The sequence below is a fragment of the Scophthalmus maximus genome, chromosome 11, assembly GCF_022379125.1.
Source record: "Scophthalmus maximus strain ysfricsl-2021 chromosome 11, ASM2237912v1, whole genome shotgun sequence".
Taxonomy (NCBI): Eukaryota; Metazoa; Chordata; class Actinopteri; order Pleuronectiformes; family Scophthalmidae; genus Scophthalmus; species Scophthalmus maximus.
In genome coordinates this window covers 23039358-23067060 of record NC_061525.1, presented here as the reverse complement: position 1 = coordinate 23067060, position 27703 = coordinate 23039358, and the positions used below count along the sequence as shown (strand labels likewise).

The following is a 27703-nucleotide window of genomic DNA, read 5'->3' as shown; positions in this document are numbered from 1 at the left end:
ATTACGTCTCATCTGGGAGAATTGGAGGCTACTGATGGATGTAGGGACTGTGCACGTTTTTTCAAATCTACTGGAAGAATGTGTTGCCAAACATTTTAGAAAACAAGTAGGTTTCGAGTTTGGAATTTCATTTGTGCAATTCAGCCCATAGTTTTCAAATTCAAAATTCCAAAAATAAATGTGACACACCGAGACACAAAGAAAGACGAGTCGAGACGAAGCGATGCGTTTCGAGAAGCAGCTGTATTCGACTATAAAGGCAATTTTTCTAATCCAGTGTCTCTAAGCTGTTTTCTTAACATTTCAGTGTAAAAAGCCTAGACTCTATTAGAAAAAGAAACAGTAAACCCAAAAAATAACATTTCATAAGAAAACAATCATTGGAAAAAAAAAAGGAAAAAGGAAAACAAAAAAAAAATCCCCTTTCACCAGTCACTTCAATTAAAATAGAAACACCATTTCAATTTTTTTCCTAACATTGTCCCTCAAAACAAATATATATTTTCCTTATATATATATATAATCTATATATATATATTTATTCTCAAGGCAGTTGGTCATGGCCAAATTAATTGACCTCATCATGGCCATGTTTTCATGTTTCAAAGTTAGAAATAGCTAGAATGGAAAGAAAAATGACTAGTGGAAGCACAGTGCAGGAAGAAGAACCTCCGACACCGGGCCAACAAAATAATAAATGTCTCATTTTTTTTTTTTGTAAGTAGGAAGAGGGAAAATAGTCTGTCAAGGCGGTGTGGCACGCAGACACACTTCCTCCTCTGGATCAAGTGCAATGCAAAAGAGAATCAATTTCTCAACACAACATTTAAACGCACTCCTCTTTCACAGCAATCGGGTCCGTCTCGTGAAAATTCCCCCCTCGGCTCGGCCTGCTCCTCCTGCTCCTCCTCTTCCTCTTCCGTCTCCTGTCTCGCGCCAGCGAGGGCTCGTTGTTGTGCTGTTTTTAGTTTCTTAGTCTTAGAGAGTCACTGCAGCTGTCAGGGGAGGAGGTGCGTGTCTGATCCATTCTCCGTTGTTCTTGTTTAATCCACCTTTTAACCACCGTCCGAGGCCACAAACTGCCAGAGGATGTCTGAGCTGAATCATCTGTAGCAGTGTTTCAAGCGAAAACGGGGGAAAAAAATTGGATCCCAGCATGTCAGCATCTTTCTATTACAGTAAAAAAAGAAAAGATGTGACTTAATAAGTTGTCCCTGAATACTGAAGACTGCTCTATCAGTAAATGGTGTGTCTGACAGCAGAAGGCGGGAGAGGAAGGGTTTTTGTAACGTGATGACGAGAAGAACGTGACGGAAGAGAAACTGCCGTGACGGAAGAGAAACTGCCGGGGGGGGGGGGGAAATGAACAGGGGAAGACACACGGGATGGATGGGGATCACCGCTCCGCAATAATCTGCCAGCAGCGAGCGATCGTTACGACGTGAGGAGGTTTCCCTGGATTATCATTTACATGAAGTGAGTATGAGAGAGAGAGAGAAGAGAGAGAGAGAGAGAGAAGATGTGAAGGTGAAAAAGAGAAATCCCTGGGCTACATGGGAGGAGCGCAGTGGAGGTCGAGGTCCCATCGGGCCTCAACCGCCTCCATCCATCACCTCCCTCAGTTACACCTGACGCTCAGCAGAACTATGTGCCTCTCTTCTGCAGCTCCTGAACAAAGGCTGGGAAGAAAGAAAAGGAAAGGAGACAGAAACATTTGGTCACATAAGTACGGTTCTGAATGAACACGAACAACATGGCGGCGCCACCGACGCTGACACTAGCCAAAGATTTCATTGCAACCAGCAGCTTCGTAAAAATTTTAAAAAGCTAAATATGTTTCTACGACTTTCTACTGGACGTTAGAAAAGCGCTGCAGGAACAGCATCGATGGAGCTCATTAAAACGACTTATTTTATTCTATTTCAGCGTAATCTTAAGTTTGTTTATTAGTTTATCATTTTAAAGTATGCTGTATTGCGCTTAATTAGTGAAAAAAAAAATTTTGGTGAGTAATCTCACCTCCAATAATTTCCTCCTTGACTTTTTGAAGTTCTTTCCGCACCTCCTCGAGAATCTCCTGCAGGAAAAACATATAACATTATTTAGGGTGATACAGTATATTTGACATAAGTGTGTTAGAAAGCAGATTACGCTGGTAATCACGCACTGTGACAAACTGGTCTCTGTAAGGAAGGGAATCTCCCCGACCCCTGACCTCAATTTGGAAAACATTTGGATTTCTTATTTGACTGCCCTGACATAGAAGTGTGTGTCCAGTTAATCTATTCAGCTGCGACGCTTTCGTGCCGGTGAGTGAAATTCACCTGTTTCATTTTCTCTAAATCCGAGTCGTCCATTCCACCTGCGTCGTTGCTGTTGCCTGCAGGCTTCCCTCTGTGAGAAGACACAAAAACAACAACAACAATTTACTTCAAGTGTCTGTGTTTCACAAGAAGCCGAGGACGAGGCGGAGGAGGCACTGTCAATCAAGCTCGTCACCATAGCACCAGAGGGTTGAAGGACAAGTGAAGAGAAAGGTGCGGCAATGTACACGGGGATGAAATGAAAAAGCGCTGCCGTTGTGTTAACCTGGATTACAAAAATAATGTAATCTAATCTGAATACTTTTGGATTACTTCAAAAATGTATCCTTTAAAACTGTTAAACAACAATGCATTTAGCATATTCCGATTTATTATCTATAAATCATAGAAAAATTTAAGAAAACATTAAGAAAACTGAAAACCTAGGAGAGGAGTTACATGCACAGTAATATACTTTTGAGAAATGTTTTGTTTATTTATATTTTTAAATATATATTATATCTAAATATATAAAAATATAAAATAATATTAAAATTGCCATATTTTAAAGACATCATCAAAATGTTATGAAGTAATCCTTGAGATCTTCACAATGTAACTATAATCTAATTCCACATTTTTTATATGTAGTCTGGTTTGATTATAGTTACTTATTTTTGTGATCCAAATTACATGTAATCCGTTACTTCCCAACCCTGACTACAGTAAACAGACGAGAGAAGCTAAGCCATCAGAAGAAGAAGACGCCGAACACCAGCGTTATTATTATTATTCAGTTGTCAGCCGGTTTGCCTACAAGTCCCTTGGTGCACGTTGTCGTTATCGGATCCATTAGATGGTGCTACCAGCTGCAAAAATATGCTATATATATAAATATGCCTCCTCCATACTGCAGAGGTGCAGTGATGCTTCGCAAACCCGAAGAGAAAGGAAAGAAGGCAAAGGGAGCTAAGGTCACGAGGGGGGAACTGGACAGCATGTATACCTGGAACCTTGGGACAATGAGGGAGTGGAGTCCACGCTCTTGATGACGGAGTTATTCCTGTTAGTGAGACAACACACACTCTGCGCTTAGAATGGAAATGGAAGTCAGTCACACACACACACACACACACACACACACACACACACACACACACACACACACACACACACACACACACACACACACACACACACACACACACACACACACACACACACACACACACACACACACACACACACACACACACAGACACACTGATGGAAGGAACTACTCTCTTTAACTCAAGGATGAGTTAAAACACGAGGGGGGGGGGGGGGCGTTGATGACAGACACACGGCTCACAGTGGATCTTGGATTACCTGGCCATAGACGATTTTTCCCAGGGTCTTCTCAGCGTGTCTGAGGGAGGAGGAGTAATAAGAACACGAGTTATTAAAAATTAATAATATCAGAATGTTAATGTATTAGGATGAACGTGGGAGGCTACTGATAAAAAAAAAAAATCAGTTCTCACCGCTTTGACCTTGAGGCTCTGAATCATCCTGTAAAAAGAAAAAAGAGCGAGGCCTTCCATTAGGGAGTGAGTCATCATCAAACTGAGTCAGTTTCTTAAACTGTCCATCATCTACGCTGGTTGGTCGCATAACGAAACTGATGATTTGTGTAATGTTTATTATTTTTTAATAATCTTACATTCTCTTGTGGCTTCACTGGTGGCTTCTCCCCAGTGTCTGTAGCTTTCCTCCTGATATATATATAAAAAAGAAAAAGGTCATATAGAGTTAAACTAAGTAGGACGTTAAAAGAGTTAGTTGTACATAATATATTTAGAATTTCAAACAAGATTATTAGTCATAGGAGAAACTTTAAATCAACTTAATATGGAACCTGAAATATATGTGTTGGATATTTAAATTTTATGCGACTAAAAAATACAAAGTGGTTGCTCACCTTCGGGCCAAGATGGCACTCATCTCACCCATCAGACCGCCTCCCCCGCCTCCCCCACCTCCTCCTCCTCCTCCTCCTCCTCCTCCTCCTCCACCACTTCCCCCTCCAATACTGGAGTTGCTGTTGCGGTTGGAGTCGCCTCGGGCCAGTGAAGCTGCAGGGCCGCCGTCCTCCTGCTGAGGGCAGCAAATAGCAGAAAGACAAAGAAGAGGAAGAGTCAGGCGGAGTCTGTGTGGGCAGGGGTGACATCAATAACCACAGACAAGACGCAGCAAGTGTCACAGCTCTGCAAGTAGGAACAACTCCAAAGATCGGATCGATACAGCAAGAAAAGAAAATCAGAAAAGCATCTGACGGGTTCAGTATTCGTCCGTTAGTTTTGTTTCCTACTCACCTTCGATACTTTGCGTAGTTTAGCTCCTGCTAAAGCAGCTGCTAATCCCCCACCACCTCCACCTCCTCCTCCACCACCTCCTCCTCCAGCAGAGGGCAGCGGCGGGGCCGGCGGAGGTCCAGGTCCGGGAGGTGGTCCCGGAGGGGGAGGGATATTAGATGCTGGCGGAGGGGGGCCAGGGGGGGCAGGGGGTGGAGGAGGGGCTGGTGGAGCGCAGCCTCCAAGGGCCAACGGCGGAGGTGGAGGAATAGGGACTAAAAGAGAAAAACAGAGAGTCCATCAATAACCACAGAAGAGATGCAGGTGAATTATCATAACACTAAGAAATAGTAAAAAGTCCCAAATAAAAGTCCACCAGTCGTGGGTGAAATATTTGGCTCACAGATCTATCAGGGGCTTTCACACCGGCCTCGTTCGTTCCGGACCTTCGGACTTTTCAGTTTGGTCCGAAACTGAAAATGCAGGTGTGAAAGTTTCCTCCTCAGACCGAGAACCAGGATGTGGTCCGGCCAAAAAGAGGCGGCCGTTGAACCATGGTTCATTTCGTTAGCAGCGTGAAAACTATTTTTTGTGATGGTTCGGACTTTGGGACCAATAACAGGAAGTTGAGGCAGTGAGCTGTCGTAGAAGAAGAAACAGAACCAGAAAAAGAGGAAGTGTAAAAATGAGCACCTGGAGTAGAGGAGGAGACGAAATATTTAAATTTGGCTTAAAATAATACTTTGGCTTCTTCCTCCTGCTCCCTTTTTGGACATATTTGATTTATTTATATATAAATATTGTTTATGACACCTTATAAAAACATTTTGTCTTTTTGTATGCAGTGTCACACTTGGTTTTTTTATAATAATTTTTTTTTCGAAATAAAGAAAGAAATTGTAATTCAGTCCAACAAAATAATAAAAATGCCAACTTGGAAAAAAAAAAACCTGTTAAAATGGCAACATGTAAAACTTAACTGACGACACACCGACGTCATGACGCACGCCTGTCTACAAACCAATCAGAGTCAAGTATAGGCGATGACGACCGGAAGAAGGTTTGTCACGTAATGTTCTTTAGTGCGCTCGCAAAAAAATTGCAACGTGAAACCAAAACTGACTGGATCAAATGAAAACAATGTAACAAAAACACGAGCGTTGGTTCGACCTCGTGAAAAAAGTGGTCCAATCCTAAAAAACTGCACAATCAAGGCTTATAATTGGTTGTTGCATAAATTGTTCCTATTTACACTGCAGCACGAAGCATGAACAATGATGTGACATGACCCAAAACCGCATGTGTGGCTTTAAAGAAAAGAGTGAAATGTGTGGAACTTCTACTCAGACTTGTCTGTGTTGTAGATAAAAGCGCGGGAGGAGCTCAGGTGTTTCCTCACCTGCAGCCGTCTGTCGTTCTCTGTCCAGTCTCTCTCGCTCCTGTCGCTCTCGCTCCTGTCGCTCTCGCTCCTGCTGCTCCAGCTTCTGCTGCTCCAGCCTACGAACAAACACGAACAAACCAAAACATCTGTCAGCGACAAATACAAAAAAATAAATCAGTGGTTGTTCATGTGAAAACGCCCCACAGATTCCTGGACTAGTTATGCAACAGCCATTGTTTTTGAGCCACTATAACAGTGTGTGGCGACACAAAAAATAAATAAATCAGGATTTGTGCTTAATGTTAAAATTTTGAGATACGAATTTCACGGCCACTGATTATTAGCCTTACACTGAAAAGTCCACATCTGGACGAGATGGCATGGTTTGAGCTCGCCACTGCCCCCCCCCCCCAACACATGCCCTAGCCCTGCCGCTCACAACAGCTGTATACAGAACACACACACACACACACACACACACACACACACACACACACACACACACACACACACACACACACACACACACACACACACACACACACACACACACACACACACACACACACACACACACACACACACACACACACACACACACACACACACACGGTCGCTGTGATTTAAAGCTTAAGCAGTGTGCCCAAGAAAATGGAGGGAGGGGACATCAGGTTTATTTTAATTTTGTGACACTAATGAGTGAATCTATATTCATCAGGACTAAAAGCCTCCATGCAAATAATAATAATATCCACCAATGTTATTATCTCTGCTGGATTTCACAGGTTTTAATAATGGCTCCGTCAAGCCACTGGGACACAGCTAACTGGACCTTTCTTCTAAAGTCTGAATGAGATTAAACTGTTTAGTGCCAAGTGTATTCATAGTGCAGAACAAACAGGTGGGTGGAGAGAGAAGGGTGGAGGGTGGGGTTGCGATGTGAAAGGTCTCCTGCCTTTTTAACCTTTGACCTACAGGGGCTGACCAAGGGTTTAGCCGTGTCGGGGCTAATGCCGTCAAATCCTCTACGTAAGCGCGTGTGCAGCGCCGTGCCAACGGGGACGGCCGCAAAGCCAGAACGGCTTTACTCCGCCGTTGATTGTTATGCAACTAAACCCCCAAAAGAATCGTTAGCTTCTTTCAGGAGCATAAACTTCAGTAGCTACCAATATATCTATCTATATATATATAGATATATATATATGTATGTATATGTAAATGTATGTGTATATATATATACACACACATACTTTTACTGATATTGCTTTGATCTCTGTCTGTATTAGAATCAGTCAAAATGAAGAGGAAGTGTGCAGGTGGTACCTCCGCTGTTGTTCCAGCTCCTCTGGAGTTGGACCGTTGGACACGGGGCGGGGGAGGGTTGCGTAGCCTGCCGAAATAAAACACACAACACAAATAATATCCTTAGTACAGATTAAAAAAACCAAAACAAAACAAACAGATTAAAGAACACGGGATTAGAACAAGCTGCTGCAAATGGGTTTAAGGGCTCTTGAACAATCGCGCTTCGTGCTTTTTATTACTGTATGTAGAGTTTTTCTGTCTGAGGACGGCAACGATGTGACAGGCTTGTTTCACAATCTTTTTTTCCCCCCTTAAGATAATTTTTTAATGCTAAAACGCTTGATGTGAAAAGGTTTAACATGAGTTAATGTGCCAAAGCAGCGATCAATAATCACCAAATTTCTCTCAGATATGTTTTGTCATAAACACTTACACCTGTGAAAAAAATCAAAACCGAAATCCTATAATTATGGACGTTATCTCACATGAGGGCGTTTTCCCCATAGAACTCCAGTATAAGGAAAAGGCTTAACGTGAGTTAATGTGCCAAAGCAGCGATCAATAATCACCAAATTTCTCTCAGATATGCGTCGTCATGAACTCTAACACCTTTCAAAAAATCTTAACCAAAATCTTATAATTATGGATGTTATCTTACATTAAGCCACATTCAGCCTTTTCCTTATAATGGGCTTAAAAATGGCTAATGTAAGATAACGTCCATAATTATAGGATTTTGGTTTAGATTTTTTGAAAGGAGTTAGAGTTCGTGACGACGCAAACCTGAGAGAAATTTGGTGATTATTGGTCGCTGCTTTGGTACAATAAATCATGTTAAGTGTTTTAGAACGTCCCTGATTTTTCCCCCCGACCCTCTTTATTTGACGTCAGTATTAGAGATACAGAATCTCTGGATAGATGCGTCTTTCAGTCTTTCAGACCCTGTGAAGTCACGACAGCGCCATTTGATTTTACATCAACATGGGTGTGTCCGGTAAAAAACACCAAGCTATGGAGGGAATTGTGGCGGGACTAAAATTTCAGCGAGAGCTCGTTCACCTGCGTCCGACATGGAGGTGAGCACCTCCAGGGCGTGAGCCATGCCGTTGGCGAACAGGGCGGCGTCCTCCTTGCTGCCGAAGTTGAGCCCCCACACCTGCCGCGCATCTCGCCACTGGTGGAAATTGGGCGTGGCCTGGTTGTACTTGAGCCCTCTCACGATTGGACAGTTTATAACCACCTGGGTGAAAAAAGGAAGAGGACGGTCGATCAATACAAGGATCAATCTGTGGCTTTTTTTGTCTACATTCAAACAAATCATGTCGGTTCTAAAGAGGAAATATTAACCTGAATCTAAAACTGTTCCAACACCACACAAACCCACATCCCTGCTTCATGTGCACAAAATTAGAGCGTCTGCTTTATTTTTTAGTTGAGATTATCCCGGTTTATAATATTCCACCCAGCAGGTGGCGCGAAGCCCATGAGCCGGGAAGGAGGGGGAAAAAAGTTCTGGATTTTTTAGCGTGAGCCTGAATGTGCTGATGCACCGTTTCACTATTTGGTCAAACGGCCTCTGGATTCCACAGAGCCGACGGGAGGAGAGAGGGGAGAGAGACCCTGTCAGAGCAGAGCAACATGCACCGTCAGTGATAGTCCTCGAAAAACTCTCCACGATCCCGAGGATGTGAGCTGGAGAACGTTGATGGATAAAAGGACAAAAGACGGCGCCGTTGGTGACTGAAAGATAACCACATTAAAGAAAAAAAACAACTTGATTCCACGGTTCCGCTTTTTGTTTTCAGTTGCAGTTTAATCATTCGATCGCACCAGGATAAATGAAAAGAAATGAAAAGAGACAAGCGGAGCACATCAGCATAAAACTGACTCGACAAAAATACCTCCTCCAAGCTATATTCTCCCTCATGCTCTCATCCCCCCGAAACATCCTGACAACCGGACACAAATATAGAAGTTCCTTATTGGGTATCGGGCTTCACCCTTAAAACTGTCACAGGAAGTGGTTGAACATTGGCTACGACTGTCTCACAGGAAGCGTCGGGGCCACTTTAGGACCCGTCTCCGGGGGCAAAACACGTTCCGGTCCTGAATGTTTAAAGAAGGAGCGAGGGAGAGACACTGGGGGCAGCTGGGAGGAGGAGCGGGACCCAGAACAGACCCCACCCAAACACAAGTTCACCCTTTATCTGCAGACGGCTGCTGAGTCACAGTCTGGTGATAACGTCAAGGAAGATTCCTTTGTTCTGCTTTTACTAAAGGAAAGTTTCCCAAGACAACGCCGTGTCCCAACTGAACACTACATGGTCCACATATAACCTGCCTCAGTTGAGGTCTGACTGTCTAAATCTGTGACTCTGCAAAAAGGAGTGGGGGTCATGCGCTCGCATCCTTCACAACGCCGCCGTACGCAGTACGAATTTGGGGCCTGAACGTTCGTCTTGATAACTATGTTGTTGTTTTTTTGAAGATAGAGGTTATACAAATTTTTTCTTCATAACTGGACTATCCCAGAATAAACCAGAGTTTTTTTTTTCCCATCATCATATTCTGGCCTCGACCAGACTATTTCTCCCCTGTCCAGATTATTTACCTTGTGTTTTTCATGAATAAAATAACTCTGGGGGATTTATTATACTGGATTTAGTATTAAGTCATAGATCAAATACAATTACAAATTTAGAGAGTGTAGAAACATTAGGAAATCGCGATAACAACGTGGTCAGATTTGAGGGTCAGGGGTTCATTTGAATTAAGATAGTTTAGCCAGACCAAGAACAAGATAGTTTTACCCCCCCAACAAGGACTGTTGGGGGGGTAATCTGGACTAGGGGGGTTAACCCCCTGTATATTCTGGGGAGGGGGTAAACCGGGTTCCTCTTTCCAGTGAGGTACATGAGTACAGGACAGATTTGTATGAATCCAGGTTTTTGGCTAAATACAAACATACATGATTGTACAGACTCAGAACGTGGACGTGGTTTTGACTTCCAGCTTCCTGTGAGACACCTGCGCAGCTCTTCTTCATATGTCCTTCACTTTAACACAATTAATAAATCAGATGGAAATGAAACGGGCCTGACGAGGTGAAGCCTCCTTGGTCCTGCTGAAACTGTGAACTCTGGTGTTGATCTTCAGTTTGCCACCAGTTCATGTGTCAGGAGAACAGATGTCTCTTGGCGGTACATCTTCCAGGCTGTCACCATCACCATCCACGTCATATCCAAGTTAATAGCCAATCATGTGTATTAATTAACATCATAGAATGATGTTTTAAAACAAAATAAAAAAACATCTCTGTCCAGGCGAGTGTTTCAGCCCCGTATCAGTTTTAATCCCCGTCCATACTAACGCACGCACACACACACGCACCTGAAAATCACAGAAACAGAAATGGTGAAAAGTAAGAGCAGGGATTTATTTTTTTGGACGGACGACGCATTGAAACTACAACGTTTGTTCCTTCACGAATGTGGCAAACTTCTCAGTTTTAGGTGTTTGAACGTAGCAGCAGACAGTGATGCGTTTTTAAAATTGAAGCGTAGCATTGGGGGTGTGGCCGCAGTGTGCGTGGTATCAGGTTGAGATCAATAATGTAAACGAATGGGAACATACAAAGACAGAGTGTCTCACACTTTACTTACTTGCTTCCTCATCCTCACACACCCTCAGACGCCCACGGGCTGGATGACGTAGACGGGTGAGTAAGGTTACACACAGACAACCACATTACACTCACACTCCCAGAGGAAAAGTCACTCAGACACACACACTCACACACACACACACACACACATACACACATCTGGGAGGAGATTTACCTGCTGGTCCGTCTGCATTTTGCGTCCCACTATCCTGAAGGCGTTGTTGGTGGGGTTGTGGTAGATCTGGACTCTGCTGAAGGCCTGCGCCCCGGCGCCGGCCGGCAACCACTTCTTGTTGCCATCGTCGTAGATCATCACAGTGGCCCGAGCCTGGCAAATACTCGACTCACTGGAAGACACAGAGAGAGAGAGAGGGACTGAATGAAAGAGAGATTGGGAATCCTTCAAAATAAATAAATAAATGACGTTCACATGTTTTGCCAAAATCAAATCTGGAAGGTTTTAAGACACAACACAACTCATCCACAGAGGAGGAAGCTCTTTACATATGAGATGTGCATTTCAGAGCAGCAAGTGCAAGAAGATGAAACCACGATCGTTTGTGGTGGCGACTGCACACTCGAAAAAACACACTGCACGCCCTTGAAATGCACGCTCGAGCAATTGGTGTCGCCGTTACCACTGACTTTTGATTTATTTCTTCTGGCGACGGCCCTGAGAATCCACAGAGGTTGAGATCGACGGGATGCTGACAAAGACTATTTGCCCTGTTTGTGTGTCAATTGTGTGTGAATCCGACAGTTTTCTCACACAAGTGTAAAATGACGCTATGTTTCTATTAATTTATATGTCAAATGACTTCATATTTTAAGCTAAACGATATGTTGAAAACCTAAAAGAAGTTATCGTGACAGGCCTAGCAGGCCACCATTGTTATGATTGTCGGTATGTCGGCAGATAATTTTAATGATAAAATGTGCTACTTTGTCTCTGATGCAGCCACAGTCACGACTCTCTGGACTTTATCAATGTCCCGTCCATGTTTGTCTGTTTGTTTTTTAAGATTTTTACAAAACGTGTTTTGCTTTAGAATCGCTTATTGCCCCTTTAAGAGTTCGTATTATTCTAATTTTTTTTTTTACTGCAGAAATATCGATTTCAAATATCGGTTATCAATATCTCAAATTAGAAATAATCTATATATGTATCGGTCCTGAAAAAGCCATATCGCTCGACCCCTGAGGTCCAGTCTGTAGTGTGGACTGACTGCAGCTGGAAGGGAAGAAGCGAACACGAGGGCGAGGAGGAGGAGGAAGAGGAGGAACTGGAGACACCGGATGGACAATCAGACCAGAAAACACCCCGTCATAAACAAACCATTTAAGAGACGAGAGCCGGTCCGACCCACGCTGTCACAACACAGGATGCAAACAACATGCGGTACGATAACGGATCGGAGAATGAAGATCGAGTCTGAATTTAGAGAAGTAGTGAAGCGTGAATCTGTGCAAAGTGATGAAGCACGAGCATGTTTAGACACATGAGCACGAGTCGGAGAGGTCAAAAAATGTTGATTCGAGAAGAGAGAACAAATTAGCTCGATTTCCAAAACGTATTGGGAGGCGGTGAGACAACAATGGAGAATGACAAAGACAGGAAGTTGTGGCAAAAACTCTCTGGAATCCTCCACCTGCTCTACGTCAACTCCACACACACACACACACACACACACACTCACACTCACACTCACACACACACACACACACACACACACACACACACACACACACACACACACACACACACACACACACACACACACACACACACACACACACACAGAAGAAAGAGAGATCAGTGACAAAACATTTATTCATAGTTGATTACACACACACATTCAGGAATGCCTGCCCTGCACACATGGTGCAGAAGGTTCAGCGAGCAGTGCTAGAAGCTGCAGCGTGTGTGCGTTTGTGTGCGTGCGTGTGTGTGTGTGTGCGTGTGTGTCACACCAACGCTGTTACGCCACACACCTTTAACACAATAACATTTGGAACACGTTGGAACAAGAGCAACGAGTCATGTCATTCATGTATCTGTACAGTAGAGAGCCGCAACAGTTCATCGATTAGTAATCAACTAGTAAATTAATCGTTGACTATTTTGATAATCGATTTATCGGTTCAAGTCCTTTTTCGTTAAGAGTCAAAATTCTCTGATTTCAGCTACATGTGAATATTTTCTGGAATATTTGCTCCTCTGTGACAGTAAACTGAATATCTTTGGTGTGTGGACGAAACAAAACATCGTATCGTATAACGATCGACATTTTATGGACCAAACAACAAATTGATTAAACAATCAACAAGACTAATCGATAAGGAGAATAGTTGCAACCCTACTGTACGGGATTCCACCACGCACACACTGTGTCCCATATTCTGGCTCCGTTTCCAATTCATTATTGCACTGATCAGCCTTAAAAATATTAAAGAAAAGATCATGTTCATGTGCAGGACGTCCAGAAAACAAACAAACAAGTGCAGAATAAATACAGTAAAGGACAAAGAACAAAAGGTGGTCAAGTGTTAATTCCATTTTATTTAACACCCCCCCCCCCCCCCCCCCCCACCACCTCCATGTTCTCCCTGTTGTCCCCTAATCCATCTCTTCCCCCTCTTCTCTTCTCCATCTGTCCGGCCCATGATACAATCTGCTACTTCCTGTGACACAGCACCGAAAAGCCACAACCTACTTCCTGCTGCCAGCACGGCCTAATAAGGGCTGCCTCAGCCCCAACAACCCACACACACACGCACACCAACACACACACACCCCATATTTTCCAACGAGCTCATAACATCTACATTGAGTGTGTGTGTCTGTGTGTTAACTGGAAATTGGACATTTTGCTTCAGTGCCGACGTCGAGGCTCAGTGATGAAACGTGATGTGATGAATGGTTCGTAAACGGAGAGGAGGAGCTGTTTACAGTTTCACAACACAACAGATTTTTGTATTAGAAATTAGGTATTACACAAACTTCAAACGCCTTCCTGTGATTGTGTTATTATTAATGTGGCACACGTCTTTTATAACCGGGGCCGCGGGTGAATGTTTGTCCATGTTGTTCACGGTGACTTTGTCTCCTCTTCGCCTTTTGTCAACCTGAGGCAGCTGAATTTTTTTGTCTTCCACTAATAACAATTAGGGATAAAAGACGGATCTTTTTAAATAATTAAATGTGGGATATTGATCTTAATGTTTTCAGGGGTAATACTTCCAGACAGAGTCAGGATCTCATTTTAGACAGTGAGTGAGTGAGTGAGTGAGTGAGTGAGTGAGTGAGTGAGTGAGTGAGTGAGTGAGTGAGTGAGTGTGTGTGTGTGTGTGTGTCAGCCAGAAATCTTTTCCTCCCTAAAATGGATATCGGCATCGGCCCCCAAAAATCTGTATCGGTAAAGCTCTACTATAAACGGAAAAAATGTTGAAAGATTTGGCAATACATCTTTTCATGTACTGTACTGTAACGTAATTAATGCAGTTGGTTGCTGACAAATTCAACCAGGACTGTCGGGTCAGTACACTTGGCGACGAGAGTGGCTGCTTGCACCTATGTTAAAACAGTGTCTACTGCCAATCACTGATTTTATCTCTATATATTTTAGGCCAGAGGTCGAAGGTCAGAGCATTTCACTGTGGCCTCGCAGCCGTCAGCAGGCTCAGGCCCATCGGTCCCCTCGAGCAGGTGGACGCCACCAAGAAACGGATGGATTTTTTCACTGTAAAGATGCGCGGCGGGTCAGCGAGGGCTTCTGGGAACTGGGAGGGGGACCGAGACTCCGGACGGGGAAACGGATGCATATTTAATGGCGGAGAAAGCGCGGCGGCTCAAGAGGGAGACCGAGAGTGAGCAGATGCATTATTGATGAAACTACAGACACTGAAACTCTGAGAAAAAGCGAGTGGGCCGACACACAACGCACAGAGACGAGGGAGGGAGGGGAGTCAGTCCACCGCACACCTGTCAACACGACCGGGCCGCCGCTGGGAATAACCCCCACAACTGCAGGCACGACCATAATCTAATCCCGTCCCTCCTCGAACGAAGACCACCAGTCCGCCACTGACGTGGTGCAGCTATAAGCCAAGTGACCGTTTTGACTTAAGAGGTTCTCCCCTGGGCACAAATAGGTCAGTGACTGATGCTCTGGGAGGGATTTGAGTCACCCAACCTTTGAGGAGGTTGGCCGCCTCGTCCGTGTGGTGCCGTGGTCAGGGAGGAGTTAACAGGAAGCTGCAGCGCACGGCCGGGGCACACGCTCTCTTGGAAATGTCTGTATAAGGCTTTGCTCTCAGAAGCTTTTCCTCCCAACGTGTTGGCAAGTACAGTCAGGCCCAGTGGCCTCCTCCTCCTCCTCCTCCTCGTCTCCTTCTCTTCCTCCTCCTACCTGACCCTCCCACTCTGTTCTCTACCTCTTTCGGTCTGAATCAAGCAATTTCAGATCCTGTGTCGGATCCAGGATCTCGCTCACTGTAAATACACAAAGCGGATCTTTTACTTACAGCTCAAGAATAACTGGGGCACGTTTTAAAATAAGCGCGCGACCAGACAGACGTCGGGTCCCCGAGGCTGAGACGAGACAGAAGTTACATCTCGTCGTCTAGACGATTAAGTAAAGTGATACCGTTCGTCATCCGGCCTCATTCTCCTCCCATAGCTCGCACGTCGTTTTTTGAGTTCACTTTCCTTTGCGCATAAGTGGTAAGAAGAAACACTGAAACCTGCAGTAAGTGCAAGAATGTTTCCTCTTCCACGGCTTCAGATTCACTCACGATTTTCAGCCGAATATGAAACATAAGATGAGAAACAGTTGACCCATAAACACGCTCGTTTTAAAGGAGCAAAAGTGTGATTCATGACTGGAAAAAAAACAAAAACGTGAAGCAGACAGCGACTGACAATAAGTCACTTAATAGCGCCTCTGCACCAAACCACTTCCTCCTCGTCACTCTTGGCCTGATTAAACATAGAGACAAACGTATTAGTCACGCACGGTAAATGAGAAACAAAAACGGTTTGGTTTGGATGTTTTAACGGTGGATACACGTTTGTCCTGATGTAACACACCAGAGTGAAACTTTCTCTTTCCACAGAGTGGTTGAACCTGAGACTGGAGCTGGGAAGGTCACGTTCCAGAGAGACACACACCAACAACCACCAGACAGAAGTAAGAGGAGGAAGTGAAACTGCATGTGATCGCTGCTCTGAAACCACCCGGCTGCACGTTACCACTTCTTTTTTAGACATTTGTTACTTCTCAGAGACAGGATTATTCTTAGAAATGAAGGGTTTTTAATGGACGCTTCTTACTTCTGAAGGTTTGCAGGATAAAGAAGGAAAAGAAAATCAAAGCACCCGTAAGTGTACAGCTGAACTAACCCTCGGATATATTTGAAAATTGTCCCAATAGAAACCATTAATGAATATTATTAAGATTAGAGAATGTTTTAATACAGACATAGGTTGCATGGACGATTAGAATCATCATACTGGTGTGATTGTATGCATCAAAGGGTTAAATTGTGCATTTATGAAGTGCTTTAGAGGAGGGTTTTTTTAATATATATCGCGATATACACCGCGTATCGCGATATAACAAAAATACATTGCAATATTATTCATAGGCCATATCGCCCAGCCCTAAGCTGAACATTGAACTGAAGTCGTGTGATGGGGGAGAAAAGACTCGACACAATAGTAGTGTTGACGCTGGGCCTGGTCACCTGACTCAGTACAGGGTCCTCAAACCAACCCTGTGGTCATGTACATGGCTCTGAGCGGTGTTCCGCTTGGCCACCGTGACACACACAACAAAAAAAATCAACCTCTATGAATTATACATTATCATGAAAACTGTTTGTGAATCTCTGACTGCATGCAGGTGAATGATAACACTTCCTGTTGTGAGAGACAGTTGCCCCATAAATGTTAATATGTAGCTCGACCAGAGAAATGTCGGCGGCTCTTTGAAGAAGGAGTTCAGATCTTATGGCTTCTTACCTTTTCAAGAGCAGTTTCTTCATTTCCCTTTTGAAGTGGACGTCAGGCAGTGAAATTTGACGATACGAGACGTAAAAAAGAAATGGAAGGCTTTTGCGAAACGTATCACATCACTCACTAAGCTCCAGATCCAAACAATGATACTGATATGAATATAAAAAGGTGCACGGAGAACAGGAACAGGTGCAGAAATCTGAACACAAATGCAAATGAAAAAAAAAGGAAATGAAAGCAGAGCTAATTTGGGAGAAAAATATCCTGGGATGGAACTAATGATTATCATCATTATCAATCAATCCGTCAATTAATTGATTAGTTGTTTGGTCCATAAAATGGTGAAACATTTGGTCCACACACAAAATATATATAGAGGAGAAAAGAAAAGAAACAGTAAATATTCACATTAAAAAGCTGAAATCAGAGAATTTTGACTTTTTCTGATAAAAACAACTCAAAATAGTTGGCCATGAACTGCTCCAGCTCAAGTCAAAAGCATTTTCTGTGTCATACAATGAGCCTATTTTGATTTGATTCATATAGAAACTAATAGAAAACAAGTTGTTTCCCCTTTGATCGTCCTGCCACTTTAATAAAAGGTTAAATATAAACTGAAAAACCTTTAAGACTAGAACAGAAAGAATAGAACTGCCTTTCTTTGTCCTTTTCCTCATGCCTGCTCCTCGTCACACAGGTCCGTGCATGCTCACACACACACACACACACACACACACACACACACACACACACACACACACACACACACACACACACACACACACACACACACACACACACACACACACACACACACACACACACACACACACACACACACACACACACACACACACACACACACACACACACACACACACGCTGTAGGCTACTGCTTTCTGCCTCCATGACTCAGCCGCACAGAAACAGCCGTCCACGCAATATCTCAGCTATTCTTAAAACTCTTCGTCTCAATACGTTTGGCAGAATAAAGTCAGACGGGTCTCCGACAGAAACTCCGTCAAACAGAACAGAACCCCCCCCCCCCCTCCTCAGCATTCTTTCTCTCTTGAGCGCTGACTCATTCTTCGCCCGACATCGTTTATTTGAGCATTGTGGAAAAGTTGAATAGAAAAAACTTTCATCTTGTCGACCACTTCAAGAGCCCCCCTGCTTCCGAGTCAGTGTAGGGCAGTGTGTGTGTGCGTGTGTGTGTGTGTGTGTGTGTGTGTGTGTGTGTGTGTGTGTGTGTGTGTGTGTGTGTGTGTGTGTGTGTGTGTGTGTGTGTGTGTGTGTGGCACACTCAATGCCCTTATTTGGAACCATCTCACCTCTGTCCTCCTCACTCAATTCCTTTTACAGGTTGGAGCACGTCCTCCTCGACTCAAGGAGCTGAGGAGGACTTTTACACACTTTTTACACACTTTTCTTCAGTCTTCACTCAAGTCTGGGTCCAAAACTGAGTCAAAGACAAAGTCAAGAATAAGGAAAGACGGAGGAGACAAAACCTAAATCATATTTCCTGCTTATTGTTGACATGGTGGCATGAGTGTCGTACACTTTAACCTCACACTGTGGCCACTTCCCCCCCTAAGCAACTTTCAAAGATCACTGTGCAGAAGGGTAAGTACTGTGTGAGCTTCATGCAAGAAAAAAACACTTATGTGCATTGTCATTCGTGCAAAAAAATGTGTATATCACCCATGCAGAAAAAACGGTCTCCAACACCAGAAGAGGTCAAACCAGGTTCTCCTCTCAATCCCGTCTTTTATCTGTTTGGTATAATGAGCCTTGGGTCCAAATCTGATCCAAGTCTCCAGAGCAATAACATCCTTCCTTGGTTAAGGACCTGCAGTGATAGTGGGGCCTAATGCTAATGTATGAAGACGCTGTCCAGCAGTCCAGTTTACTGGGTTTCCCCCAACACTGTTTCATATCTCATATAGAGCCTTTGTGTATCAGCAAGCGCCATCATCATCCCCCTCCCAGATAAGTGAAGTTAAGATCTGAGGATGTGAACACTTGGAAAGTTTAAGACGGCTGACGGCATAAAGCGTTGCATCCATTACGCTCCATTAAGAAGAGGACCCCCCCCCCACTCCACTCCCTGATGAAGCCGATGCATCTAGTGCTGACCACACAATGTGCTCGTATGCATCACGATGGCATTCCTCTCCGAAACAAGCTCGGGTTTCACTACCATGTTCGACCGAGGCTCTGCATCAGCTGGGGGGATGATGTCACGGCTGAAAAAAAAAAAAAACCCAAGGAGGTTTGCAAGATGTGCTTATAATTCAATTCCACCCGCCGTCGAGCTCGGCTCGATTTCACACTGATGGCGGCCAGACGATTCGTCAAACTCACTCAAATACAGAAGTGCAAGTGACATGTTCCATGTCTGATGTTGGGCCCACTGAGGACATGTCCACTGGGGGGTGAAACAATTGTCCCAGCAGAGGTTTGTAGTTGAGATGAAGAGTGGTACCATCATCTTGTTAACATTTTTTGATAGCTAACTTTGTACATAACAAGACTGTCCAAAATGCCCAACATCTTGATCGGTCATAAACCTCCATGTTTCCTCCGTGTTAGTGGATGGGAGATGGACCCAAGTGACAAAGCCACCGTCAGGTCAATCGTTGGTTAATTGTTTGCCGATTTGAAGCCTCGAGTTTCGCATTTTGACCAGTGCCATCTCTTTTGCAACCAGATGTAGGAGCGGGAGGGTTGATATGTCATGAATAGTAATCTCGGTGTTATAGTGGGGGGAAAAAATACAACTTTGGGAGATAGCTTCCTATGCTACAGGACGCGCTGATGTTTATCTGGTCAGTCTCCAAATAAATATTTAGCTCCTGTTTTCAATCTTTTCCAGCGACCGCCCTCAGAACCTCCATTAGGTCTCAGCAGGGTTGTGTGACATAACAAAATATACCCTGAGAAGATTTAGAACAAGTTAAACCGAAATTAGAGTTTTAAAAATGTTAAAGTTATATCATTGTGTTTTTGTACAATTTTCCCTAGGGCCTGTGGTAATGTATTTAATATTAAATTAATAAACATTTAATATACTCAATTTACAAAAAATATTTAAAAAACAGACAATAAGTGAATCTTTTCATTTGTCATATTTGCCTGATTGATTTGCTCCAAATCATAATCTACAGTATATTGATGATGAAAGGGAATATACCATGGTAAAAAGTCTATATCCACATTTCTCACTGCAGGCAAATTACCCCATTTGTTCCACTTCCTGTGACAAAAGAATGAACTGGAGTTTCAAAACACCAACATCTTATATGGGTGCAACATGTCGGTTGGGGGTTAAAGTTTCAAATAAGTGATTGCAGGAGAAACAATACCACACGGAGAGAACACAAACAAACCCTTGATGGCACGATTAAACAACGACCACGGAAAACTGGATTTGTCACCAAGTAGACAATGGAAGGTTTCGTATGTTTGAGCAACTCCTGTAGCAAAGCGTCTAATCCAAGAGGCATAATGGCCCATTTATAATGAGTATGAGAGGTGGGAGGACCAGGAGGGGTGTAATTGTTTCTGGGGAGGGGAGGGAAGGGTTGGGGGGGTGGTAGCGTCTGATTGGATGTTGTGGGAAACACCAGGCAGGATCACTTCAGTAATGGAGCGTGTGGAATGATGAAGCTCACAGATCGTTTAGGAAAACCTGTTACACAAACTACAACGGAGCTCCTGGAGTGCATATTAACATGTGACTCTTAATGATGCATGAAACAATGCAATTTCTCTTAATTTATTATAGATAAGAGGTCCCACAACCCCAAGTACTAGAGCCCGACCGCTATGGATTTTTTGTGGGCCGACGTCGATATCAATATTAGCGAGTACAAGATTTCCGAAACATCTGCAGACATATATAAATATACATATAATACTTTTTGTATTGTGGGTTAATATTTGACCATGAACTTCTATCATAAATAACTATAAAGAAAAAAGAAAACACATTGGCCGAGACCTATATGTTGAGAAAAGTAAAAGTGTAAAGTAGAGTTTAAAGGGTATTCATTTTGTTTTGTTTTCAGGTGCAGTCTGCGAAACGCGATCAAAATTGTTTGCCAGCCAGCGTGACAAAACAACACTGTTTCTCAGAGCTCTAATCAAGTAATAATCAGAGCATTTGCATTTGCTTCACATTTTGAATGAAACATTATTTTGGGAAGTAACACGCATGGAAAACAAGATGAAAGTCAACTTCACTTCTGCCTCTGACATCAGACTTCACGAGAAAACAAAAACGGGGAATAAAAGAACAAGTGGAGACATGAAGATTATCAGCATCGGCGTTCTGAGCGTTACACAACGAACGTGGCGTGAACGCGCCGCGATATCACAACACCGATGGGTTTCATCTCGTTATCCTTACATGGACATGTGCAACTATATTGGTAAATTCTTTAAATAACAGCCGCTGGCCTGTTGGGACATGAGGTCAACAAGTAAAAAAAAAACATTAAGAGGAAGAATATGTGACAGCAAAAACTGCAAAGATCACCAGCAGCTGAATTCCTCTACAGACGCTGCCAAGGCATAAAAATAAAAAGAAGCTCGGGCCGAGACGCAAAGGAGACTGAGGAGGAGGAGGAGGCCATTCCGTTGCTTTCAAGGCCGATCAATAATAAGCTCATGCATGAGCGTCAAGGAGCCAAAGTTTGATGTCGCTTCCAGGCATGTAAGAGCTGCGACGGGGAACTCGTTCGACCGCAAACAAGCGTCTCAGACGCAAACAAGCGTCTCAGACGCATTTCACCTGTCGCTGTGAGCCCGACGCTCTGCCGGGGTCGCGTACTGTACAGGGCAAAGGTCCTTTCACCACAGACACCCACAGACGGTGAGTCACGGTGGGGGACGGGAGTCACGTCTCTGACAACAACACTGACTCACAATGCACTTTGTTAGCGAAAGTTACGAACCAACAGGTCTAGGGATCCACCGACACCGATACCATAGCAGTATCGGGTCCGATGCTGTGCTCATGTACTCGTGCTTGTACTCATAAAACCACTCAGATACTATAGCCCCAGATACCATTATGGCAACTTGGCATCCTCTACACAGTTGAGCAGGTAGGTGGCTTTAAAGGGGCAGTAAACAATTTTGGAGAAAGCTTGTCTCTCTTGTCTCCTTGTTGTTGATTGTTGTGATTTTACTGCTCTGACCCGAGCCGCAAACCCAGGTACGGGAGTCCGACACGCTAACCACTAGGTCAAAAACGCGGACTTTGCAGCGCCAGCCGCTAGCAAGTAAAGGTGTTTACGAGTGATGTTTACAAACTGCACCCGTGGTGTTGTGGGGTGCGGTCCGCACCATTTTTTTGTTTTTTGATTTACAGAACCAGGGCTGAGCCGAACACCCAGGAATTTTGTTTCGCCGCTCACACTAAACCGACAGTTAACGGATGGTGAGGATATATTCTCAGATTTTTGACAAGGGGTGTATTGCTTAAGAATCGCTTACTGCCCCTTTTAGCGGAGGAGGAGCATTGTCATCCTTTTGTAGCAAAAACAAGCAAACTCTACAAAAACAATAAAAAGCTGGCACTGACAATCATAATACTTCATGCTACCAGCACATGACAGTCACGAATCCCCAAATTCCAAATGTATATGTCTTTTTTTTGAGTGGGGGGAAGTACTAATCGGTACTCGTATCGGCAAGTAGCTAAATGTAAGAACTTGTACTTGTACTAGTTGTTTGGTTCGTAAAATGACAAAGGGTGGAAGATGTCGATCGTCTTTCCCAAACCCCAAGATGATGTTTTGTGTTGTCCACACACTAAAGATATTTAGTTTACTGTCACAGAGGAGAAGATATTCATGTTAAAAAAGCTGAAATCTGAGAATTTTGCCCCCCCCCCCCCCCGTAAAAACTACTTGAACCTATTAATAGCTTATCAAAATAGTTGGCCATTAATTTAGTAGTCGATTAACTAATAGATTATTCGTTGCAGCTCTAGTGTCGGTGCGTCCTGTGTGGAGCTAAACGTTTCTGCCGGCGGGAAAATGTCGAAAGCAGCAGCAGGATGAACCACTGAAACGTTTCTCTCAACTGGGTCAAAGTGTTGAACTCTTAACCAACTGACTGCACTTCTGTATCAACATTTACATTCCACAGGGAGACATGACAAAGAACTTGAGCGGGGCTGCATTCCAGTCTGCACCTATTATACAAGGTGACATGGAACCGCTCAGGCCCACAATGGAGGGCGACCAGGAGCGGTTCCCATTCCAGTATCGGAAATGTCAGGGTCGGGCATCGGCGGGTACGAGGAGCTATGTGCCGACCAGATTCTGCGTCTTTCCAGGAAAAGAAACAACTTCTTCTTCACAGCTCTTAAACTGCAGCTGCGCTGTACTGCGAACTGGCAAGTGCAGTTTATAGAGCAGCAAAGAACAAGAAGATGAAGAAGAAGGAGAAGAAGAAGAAGTGATTTCCGGTAGTGTGGCGTGAAACCAGAGTGAGAGAAAATGTCAGCAATGTGTCAATATTTCAATCTGGAAAGTCCCACATAGTAGAAGTAAAATGGTGACATGCACCATATTTATACTGATACTGTGAAAGATACGGAATCAGAGGTATTTCATTTACCTAAACTATTTTTAAATGAATTGGTTTTTGTTTTTAGCTGTTACTGTCCGGTTTAAAACTTTTCGAAGGCTATTTGATAAGCTGTGGCTGCACGTTAACAGGAAGTAACTGTTGTTTATTCCCTATTTATTTGTCTTCTTTTTCCAGTTATGACTTTCATACTAGATAATGAAGGATGTTCTATGACATTCATTCTCTGAATGCATCTGTTTTCTTAAAATGGTTTTAACCTGAGCCAGGCCAAGACAACAATGATAGTAATCATCACTTCCAAACAGGAAGTAAACGTAGGAAGCCGTAACAAACGGCTGTGAAAGTATGTTATATACGCGTTTTTTTTATGGAACTGGTATCTGAGCAAATACGCGAGCGTCGATCCGGTTACAAATACAATTCACTTTAAACGCCTCCTCCGTAGCCCGGCCCCTACTTCCGTAACATGGTGACATCACCATATCGCGGACGTGCATCAAGCATGTCTGACGGCTAGTCTGGCACGCGGTTGACCAATCACAACAGAGTGGAGCCAGCTTGGCCAATAAGGGCAGACTGGGAGGGGGAGGGGCCTTAAAGAGTTTCAGACAGATGTTGTGAAAGAGGGGCTGCAGGAAACTGATGTGTTTACTGAATATTAGAGCATGTGAACCTCCTCAAGTAATAACCCACATTAAAAGTATGAACCTGAGCATGAGCAGAATATGTGTCTCCTTTAAATGTTTGCAGTCGTGACGGCTGCAGCGGGTTTATGGACGAGGAAGTGTTTTGTGAATGCTGCTGGGCCATTTGACAATAAAGCACTTTGCTTATCTCACTGTGCGTTGTATAGTGATTCCATTACGTACCATATTGTGTGTGCTTCTTTCCCTATAGCTATAATCCTTACGTGCTATGTAAAGTGCGGTTAACGCCACAGTCTGCGCTGATTATTGCATTAGCTTAATTAATGACCTCATCGTCAGGGGGTTAATGTTTCATGCACAACTGTGACTGTGGCAGGATTTCAGGACGTGCCTCCCCATTCCTCCTCCTTCCTCCTCCTTCCTCCTCCAGCTGTAATCAGAAGTTTATCCTGCAGAAAAATGTGCAAAACAAATACAGACTCCGGACCAACCCCTGTTGCCCGGGCTCAGAGATATTGTTTCAGAAAAGGGCAGCGCTCGAGATAAAGAACTAGTCACACAGGTTATCAGCCCCGCACCACTACCACCACCACCACGCTCCCCCATCTACTTACTTAGAGCTACGCTTTGAAATGACATCAAAGTTCTGGTGCCTGACACGGAATGGAGCGCTTCCTTTTTCAAAGAAGGAGTGCGAGGGAACATGTTTAGATGCGAGTCAGCCCTACGGACGGCGGAGGCCCGGACAGGCAGCGGGCGATGGGCTTCAGCAGCATGTCATTGCCAACTGCACAGGCTGCGACAGGATGTGGAATTCGTGGACTCGAGAGCAATTTGGTTTGCTGCTGCACACCTCTGCACACACTCTTGTGTGGAAGGTGGCGTCTGTGGAGGCCATGGCGTGACATTAACACAAGCACACACACGAGACAGGAGGTGTTGCTGCACAGGGCCCAATCCACCCCTGCTGAAGTGCCTTCGAGCAAAAGACACAGTGACTTAAAGTCTTAAGGTCACCCTCGCCTCTGACCTCCTGGCTCCTGAACACTGCCTCGTTTCATGTGTCGACATGTATTATTTCTTTTGGCATAATGCTGATTGTAAAATCAGGCACCTGCACAATGATCAAAAGACTCAACAACATGGTGCCTTTGAGACACAAACACAAAAGTATGTTGTTGTCACCTGACCTGCTCTTCTGCTACCTGGACTTGAAACAGGTACAGGACGTGGCTTTTTAAAAACACACACAAGTAAGTTAGCTCTAAAGGTCACACGCACGCACGCACGCACGCACACACGCACACACACACACACACACACACACACACACACACACACACACACACACACACACACACACACACACACAAAAACCTTCGGAAAAAAGTGTGCGGGTTATTTCTGGGTGAGGAAATGCGATTTTTCTAAGCAAAAGCCCCGGTGAGGCGTTCAGGGGACCGGCGGGCTGGTCCCCTGAACGCCTCACCGGGGAGCCGTGATGAAAAACAAACCAACCCCACCGCGGAGGTGGAGCGGGGATCTGAGCCGCTGTACCCACCTCATTGTTCGGCCAGAGTGGTGGAGACGATCCTCCTCCTCGGCAAGTTTGTCCGGACTTCAGCGCGGAGGGCCCCCCCCGGCTCCACGAGTCACTCGACGGGGGAAGAAGAAAAAAATGTACCTCCGAGAAAAGAGATCGGCGACGAAACGAGCGCATCTACATCCGCAGACAGCGGTAGGTAGGTGGGGTGCGGTGCGGTGGGTGGGGGTTAGCCAGCCACCGGCGGGATAAAGGAGCACACCTCGACGACTTCCTGGTTTGTGTGGAGCGGGAGAGGAGGAAGAGGAGGAGGAGGAGGAGGAGATACAGTAGTGGAGCGGAGCTTGTCAACTCCAATCACTCTCCCACTTTGGTTGGAGGAGGAGGAAGAGGAGGAGGAGGAGGGAGCAGAACTTCTCTTTCCCCCGCACTTTGGAGTCGGTTCACACGGGGCTTCTTCTTCTTCTTCTTCTTCTTCTTCTCCTTCTTCTTCTTCTTCTTCTTCTTCTTCTGGACGGTCGGAGTCCGTCGTGTCGTGTGTCTGGGCCGCCCGGAGACTTCCCTCCGCTTCAGGTCCGCTCGCTCCCACGGTCCGTCTGTCTGTCTGTCGGTGGGCTGTCTGTCTGTCTGTCTGTCGGTGGGCTGCCTGCCTGTCTGTCTGTGGGCTGTCTGTCTCTTGTCCAACCCGCCGCCCGCCTGCAAGTAGGCTACAAATCCCACGATGCGTTCACGTGCGCCTTGGGAAAGCACAGAACTCAATAGTGTGTTGTGTGCCATTATACTAGTAGTGGGACAGTAAGCGGGCGCATGGGCGCAGAACAACTTCCGGAGAACATGAAGTCCCCCCCAATAATGTATAATAATATTCCGAATATATAATTGAAAATATGTAACTATTAGAACCCGACTCCACTTTTGCAATAATTCACACATAAACACAATAACCTACCCTTTGAAGGGTTTGTTTCTATATTTTATTGTATTGTTGGTAAACAGCAATTTGGTAAGAATACAGTGTGAAACATAGACAGAAATGATCAAATTGGTTCCTAATGTTAACAATGTGGCACAATGTTGTTGAACATTTTGGGGATATTGGATTGATGTCATCTACATTTGGTCTTGCTGTCCTTGTGTTTTATTCTGTATCTTATATGGACCTACTGTAATGTGTCTGAAATAAAGATGAAAAATATTGCTTAGCTTCTTTCTTTTTTCAAAAGCTTCAGCTATTGGTTACTTTTGGAATTTGTATTTTAAACAGAGGATCATATAACGAGCTCTGACTTCTCACGTGTCAAGCCTCACCAACCAGGTGTACTGTACGTACAATCTTCCAGAGCAGATGTCACACTGTAGCACTTTAGCTAAAGTGCAACGGACTGGAAAGATCGAATCAATACTACGTGAGCTAATTTTAAACGTGTCTAACACCAAACTTTTAGGAACCAGCGCCTAAAATGCAAAGTCTTCATTTGGTTTCACGTTTCCACATAATAACTCAGTGCAGTAGGTGATTGTCTGGACTTGATGATCAGGCCTCCAGTGAAAATGTGCCACATCGTAAATTAGCAGTTGATGCGTGTGATTTCCAATTGTACTTGAACGTAGCATCCCTGTAGTCAAGGCCGCCCCCTCGTGCAGGGTCGTGTCAGATTACTCTGAAATGTAAATGGAGTTGCTGAACACAGATTATATGGCATTCTTCGTAACCAGTAACGTAAATATAATCTGAATCCGTTTGGATCACTTCATAATCTAACATTGAAAATATTACACCTCGTACTAAAAAAAACTCTTTCACAAATTTGCTATTTAAATCTCTGTAAACGTCTCAAAATGTTTTCAATGCAAATAAAATGCATTTAAAATACTCAGCATTTACGAAAAAAACACAAAAACTCT

General features: G+C 44.2%; 1 protein-coding gene across 3 annotated transcripts; it reads right to left on the bottom strand.

The window, feature by feature from the left end:
* Positions 1 to 224: 224 nt before the first annotated feature.
* On the bottom strand, positions 225 to 26476 carry vaspb (vasodilator stimulated phosphoprotein b). 3 transcript variants are annotated; one of them, XM_047335726.1, is made up of 14 exons: positions 25817 to 26476; positions 11162 to 11333; positions 8382 to 8562; positions 7341 to 7407; positions 6036 to 6133; positions 4658 to 4911; positions 4264 to 4439; positions 4006 to 4057; positions 3827 to 3854; positions 3672 to 3711; positions 3310 to 3366; positions 2325 to 2394; positions 2020 to 2077; positions 225 to 1679 (listed from the first exon to the last, which is right to left on the bottom strand). In XM_047335726.1, the coding sequence occupies exons 1-14, from the start codon at positions 25819 to 25821 to the stop codon at positions 1645 to 1647; spliced, it is 1293 nt and encodes a 430-aa protein (XP_047191682.1). In that variant the 5' UTR covers positions 25822 to 26476; the 3' UTR covers positions 225 to 1644. The 3 variants fall into 3 exon arrangements, with proteins under 3 accessions (XP_047191682.1, XP_035479193.2, XP_047191683.1); XM_035623300.2 differs by lacking the exon at positions 25817 to 26476 and adding an exon at positions 17009 to 17161; XM_047335727.1 differs by lacking the exons at positions 3310 to 3366; positions 25817 to 26476 and adding an exon at positions 17009 to 17163.
* Positions 26477 to 27703: the final 1227 nt, after the last annotated feature.